This window comes from Haliotis asinina, chromosome 5 (genome assembly GCF_037392515.1).
Source record: "Haliotis asinina isolate JCU_RB_2024 chromosome 5, JCU_Hal_asi_v2, whole genome shotgun sequence".
Classification (NCBI taxonomy): domain Eukaryota; kingdom Metazoa; phylum Mollusca; class Gastropoda; order Lepetellida; family Haliotidae; genus Haliotis; species Haliotis asinina.
In genome coordinates this window covers 13,393,033-13,399,093 of record NC_090284.1, presented here as the reverse complement: position 1 = coordinate 13,399,093, position 6,061 = coordinate 13,393,033, and the positions used below count along the sequence as shown (strand labels likewise).

Here is a 6,061-nt window from a genome sequence, read left to right as displayed (position 1 = left end):
ATCAGCAGACTCTTAAGACCATTAAACACGACATATGTTATATCAGGGATTATACTTTCGGACCAAAGTACAGATTCTAGTTCTTTTGTTGGGTTGAGTCCCATTCGTGATTTGAAACATCATCAACTTGCCAGCACACAGTCAGATGGCTAACCCACTAAACCATCAAGGGTGTGGGTTTGAGTCCCAAGTGGGCCTCCACCTAATAAAAGTACTATAATCTGTACTTTACTATATTACTTTATTACCCACAGAAAAACAACAGAACCATAGTTCTTTTATAGAAATAGAATCTTTATTCATGTATATATAATATATCATACTTGTATAAAAGTTGTACAAATCTAATGGATAAGAAATTATAGAGACCAAGTGGACAAAGGCAATGTATCTGTACACAACACTTTACCTTATATACATCCTGCCAGTGCCAACCTGTCTCCTTTACAGTCATACAAATATTAACAATCATGGGACAATAACAATCATCACAAACATAGATCTCTTCTTCTCTTCAAATTCAGTTAATATCCATTTTTTCACTTTTCATTTTAAAATCTTAAACCATAATATAACTGCACTTTCATAGAAAAATATAGTAAGAAAATGTAAAAGTCCTCATAAATGAATTTAGAATTACATGTTTTGTTTAACAGAGACCAGTAATATCATCAAGGCATGAAGCCGCAGCATGGCTGATAAGATAAAACTTGTGTATAATAGTTCAGGGAGACTTCAATGTTCAACAAAAGACACAGCACTTTTAAATTCATACATATATGTATAAACTCATATACAAAATCGGCAATAACTATTTCTGTGTGACCTTTCCTCCATGTTGTTACATTGCTGTGTGTAGGTGATTTGGTTGAAAATAGCACCACAAGTAAATCCAGCTATTCTAAGTCCATGGATTTTTTGTGAATATCCTAGATCAAGATTATTTCTTCTGAAAGGTCATGGTGTCAAAGGTCAAATTCAAAGGTGGTGGCAAGACTGGGGTTACATGTTACAATATTGTTGTGCTTTCATTGTAGGAGAGTTGCTGTTGACCTTGACCTTCCCTGCAAATTGAATATATATATATATATATATATAATTATAAATAATACTGAAAGCAAACTAATATATTTGTGTTTAAAAAAACATATCAATGCAAAAGAAAAGCATCAGCTGATTTTATTCATCCTGATAATCACTGGCAGTATTCATTGCCCTTACAACAACTTCAGTAGTATGTAATACAGTTTTAAAGAAATGCCCAATTGATTTCTACCACCTGAGTTACTAATGATGCCACAAAACTAGAACTGGAATTCGTCATAGGAATTATACAAGTAACAACAACAGCTGTAGGAAATGTCAATTAAAGGTCATTGTTTGTGAAATCAATTTTCAGAAAAAGTAAAACTACAAAATCTTGACCCTGTCTGGCTGATGTCACTAGACCTTTCACTGCTAATTCTTCTGACCCCAGTGAAATGCTCATTTCCACAGAAGCAAGTAAAGTAAAATGCTTATTTGCAAAAGGGGCTTGCCACTTGAACACTTACTACCCCTTAGTTTAGCAATGGCATTATTCAACATGAAGCAAAGGAGAGTCTAAGTTGTAAATCTAGGGAGGTCTCACACTGATAAAGGTCAAGGAACGGTCTCCCTTAGTGATGTAAAGCTAGTGTCAATATATGAGTAAGGACACAGTATTCAAGGTGAACATGTATGGCTACTGCTGCCAATACTGACTGTACATGTATTTAAACAGAGATTTTAAGCATATTAAATGTTTAACTCATAAGCAGAAACACAAGGTACACTAACAAAAATATACATCCAATACAGAACATGAAAGGGCTTGGTATTCAGAATAAATCATTTGAAGAAGGGGCAGTTCAGTTTGCACACTGGTTCAAGCAATCACTCATCAATCGAAAGACTTAGTTTTGATTTCCTACATTACAATGTGTGAAGTCCCTTTCTGGTGTCTTTCTGCAATACTAAAAAAATGGCATAAAACCTTACTCACTCAGCCATTTGGCAAAAAAAAATACATTGATGAAAATAGGCTGTTAAAACCTGACTTACCCTTGGAAGATTGGATTTACAACTGCTGCTACATCCTCTCCATGGTTGGTATGCATGGCTCCCTTCATTGTGTCACCCTCAAACGTCATGTTGATCTCCCCAACACTCTGAATTTGCTCATCAGGTGGGACGTACATATTCAAACTCTGAAATAGAAACAGTCAACAAACTTAGCAAATATTGAGAGCAGGACATAATACTACCGTTGCACAATGTTAGCCTAATGTACTCACTCTTGGAAGACAGTTTTGTCAAATTACATACATGTACAAAGAACACCACAGATACGAGATGTTCCAATTAACTGATGTAATCAAAGATTGACTGGAAAGTTCCAACAATTCAATGCAAATGGCCAAAATCGAACACACAATTTGGAGCCTCTATCAAGTTTTCAACTGTTGAAAACTTTTATTAAGAATTATTCACTATTTAGAGTCCTTGGAGATATAACTAAGAATCATGAGGCCAGTGTATCTACTAAAGAATGTATTGTGCTTAATTTTGTTAGGTTTGAACTAGTTTTCATGGACTTAACAGTGAAAAACAGCGAGATGACAAATAACTTATTCTTCTTCAGATGATATATTCATCCATCCTAACACAACAAATACCCTTTCCCTTTGTATGACATTCAACTTAAATCAAAATTTCCTCTTAACTGTTACATAACTACCCATTTATTGTGATGACACACAAACATCTGCCTACATAAAAGAAATTTACAAATATACAAACACTAACCAATGCAAAACTGACACTGAATCAATAGCACATCTCTTTTACAAATGTACAAAAGTTAGCCATATCTGGAAGAATTAGTAGACTGGATCATAGAGAAAACAGAAATAAAATTAGATTTTGCTAAACAACATTATCATATTTGGCCATTATGAAAAGCAAAATCATGCTGGATATCTGATCATAAATGCATCTAAATTTATTTTTAAATACCAACTAATGAAATGACCACCACATTTCTAATGTATCAAAAGAGATATTACCAACACGTACAGACAGATATATGATAACTTGTCATTACACCAAATTCATGAAATATTTGTCAATATCTCACTGCCTATTTACTCAATCAATACATCTCCTGTACTAACCATAACTATCACCTACGCAATTGTAACACCCACTTTGATTTAGATACTTTATGTTTTGAACTATGAACTACCAACTCATTGTAAAACATGTACCGATGACAAGAAATAAAGTTATAAAAAAAATTGTTACATAATTACAAATCAAGAAACCACATTCAAAACATACCTTCAATAAATTCCATCATAGTATGTCCTCATATAACCATCCTTCATGTGACAAAGATATTGAATGATCATTATTACGTCACTCCCAACTTTCTCCCAGGAAGGCAAATCTAAGCTTTCAAATAATTGGCATGCCACAAAATTTTATGTGTAGGAAGTAAAGTCTCAGAGCTTAAATGCCTTTGAAATCAATAGCTGTCAACTGGGACCAGGAAACAAAGGCCAACCAACATGTTTACTTAGTCCAAATAAATCCTACAAACTGCCTGCCCAAATGATTGTGTTCTGTGCAGTTTCCAGACAGAAAAAAATTCAGTAACAGTCACACCAGAATCAGGGAGAAAAATATTTAACTTGTATAAACCTAAACATGTCATTTTCCTGATTAAAAACGAAACGTTGCTTGCAGTCACGTTATAGGACAAACATCTCATGTAATCAACTACCTGAATGTCAACATTTACTGTATATATATATAACTTTGCTTATAGAACAAGTTTTTAAGACCTAGAATAACATTGGCAGGAGTGAGACACCCATATCCAGGTATCCACAAGATACTTGTGATGGTACTGATCATGAATAGGAGTGGGTGAGTGATTGTAAGTCATGATTCTGATCATGAATAAGAAGTCTAAGCATTGCTTCATATAAAATGAAGGGGCCATATGTGTATGTGATACTCAAAATGTTAATGCAAGGGTAATGTAGAGTTAAACAGCTCATTATCACCATCAGAAAACCTACTCACCTGAGTTTCATATTCTCGTAAAAAGCTTGGTGGTTCTGTAAATTCAGGGGCATCACCATAGTTGTGTTGATAGAGTCTGTACTGCTGAATGAACTTCATGTACCTGCAACCAAACATTGAAATCTAAGTCCTCTGGTGATGAAAAAGTCTGTGTAGTATACTAGAAATCAAACTATCATAAAAATATCACTTGTAATGCTTGAAGATATGGCAACTTTTAGGCTGATATTGTCAAAGGACTTCATACCCACTGCAGTCAAACATACTGAGGAGAAATGGCTTGTGAAAGGGGGACTCATTTTAAAAAATGCCTACATTAAACATACAAGTCAGTCCTCAACACAAACACCTGAACTGAAAGAGAATTATATCAGGGCACTTGCAGAGAAGAAAAGAAGACAAGGCTATTTGCAGTGCTGATCTCACCTGGAATAGGAGAAGACAATGACGATGATTCCCACAATACTGAGGAGAATGATAATGGCAGCCAAAGCAATAAGTGCTGCCCATGGGTCATCCATCCACCAGATGTAGGACTTGGTCACCATCGTGCGGATCAGGGAACCTTGTGGGTATGGCAGCCTCACACGCTCAACATTAAAGGTAGTGTCCGACCCAATACGCACATTCAATCTCGACAGAGTGTCATCTGACAGTATGCTGCAAGAGAAAAGACACAATAGTTGGATGGAATAAAAACATTTACATTTCAAATCCAAGTTGAAAAGGTAATTAACTATTTTCTTCTAAAAGGCATATCAAACTCAATAATCTGTTCTGTTGTTTCCAGAGGTTAAACTTTAAAGATGTCACAAATGCCCTGAGGAAAATAAGACATTAATTATTTCCAGTTAGGGAAATCTCTAAAACATACTGACTTATTTTTCACTTATGTTTCAAACATAAGTTAAAATACAGTATCAAATATAAACATTGATACAAAAAAGTGAAAATCACATAAATGTATTCATGAATGCTCAAAATAGAACAAGATCAAATTCAATTTTACCTTATTGCACAAAAACACAACAAATACACAGACAGTATATATCCAATTTGTGAATAAATCCAAATATGAAACAAGCGATATCTCCGCACAGTCCTATTCCGACATCTTGAGCCAAGCCAAGACCATCTGAAGGGGGACTCTAACCTCTCACTGGCAAACCGTTGTTAAACAAACTTCTCACGTGCCGAGAGCTCTAGCGCAGGGAGTGCTAGCTAGGCTACTCCCAGAGTAAATACAAGCTCCATACTGTCAATAGCTGGTAAATGAGCATGTCTTTGTCTATCCTAGTAGTTAGCTCTGATATGCTTCAGTGGCTTACACACCACAATCTTACGGTCACACACACCTAGTATAATATTTTGTCATCTCAAGCAGGTTCACAATTAACAAAGCACATTTCAAACTGAGTTTTTTTGTGATTCATGATGGTTACATCATGTTAAAGTTGTTGTAGAAAGTATTATCTAACATATATATTTTCAGGCATGACAACTCAGTGTTTAATCACATTATCCCAACATACTTTTTTCACCATTACATGTATTAATGGTATTATGTATGATACTAAACATAAAGCGTGTTCTGACTGTATGAGATTCACACTGTTGTAAAGTGGTGCCAGACTGAATGACTTGACACCAAACCAATCAGTCTTGAAATTCAAAAAAGAAAGGTTTTCTTTTTAGTTTGTGAATCTAGGATCACCTAATCTATGATTTTCAGTATCTTAAAGGCAATCATAATGACAAGGACTCGTCGACTTAGGATAATTTCTACCTCATTCATAGAGCATGGATATTCTTGGTGTGTTTTCATCTAATTAAACCATTATATTGTTGAAGACCAAATTACCATATTACAGAGTACAATCCACAGAATCCTAAATTCACAACAAGAACTGATTGCTAGTCACAAGACTATCAGTAAAATGGTATATCATGA

At 34.8% G+C, this 6,061-nt stretch overlaps 1 protein-coding gene across 1 annotated transcript in view; it reads right to left on the bottom strand.

Annotated features, from left to right (window-relative positions):
• Positions 1–276: 276 nt before the first annotated feature.
• LOC137285007 (uncharacterized) overlaps positions 277–6,061 on the bottom strand; it is a 102,680-nt gene continuing 96,895 nt past the window's right edge. Inside the window, exons 178-181 of the mRNA XM_067817123.1 lie at positions 4,537–4,770; positions 4,111–4,213; positions 2,083–2,228; positions 277–1,064 (exon numbers count right to left, since the gene is read on the bottom strand). Coding sequence (XP_067673224.1) covers positions 1,010–1,064; positions 2,083–2,228; positions 4,111–4,213; positions 4,537–4,770 — 538 coding nt within the window. The 3' untranslated portion in view covers positions 277–1,009. The remainder of the gene's footprint in view (positions 1,065–2,082; positions 2,229–4,110; positions 4,214–4,536; positions 4,771–6,061) is intronic.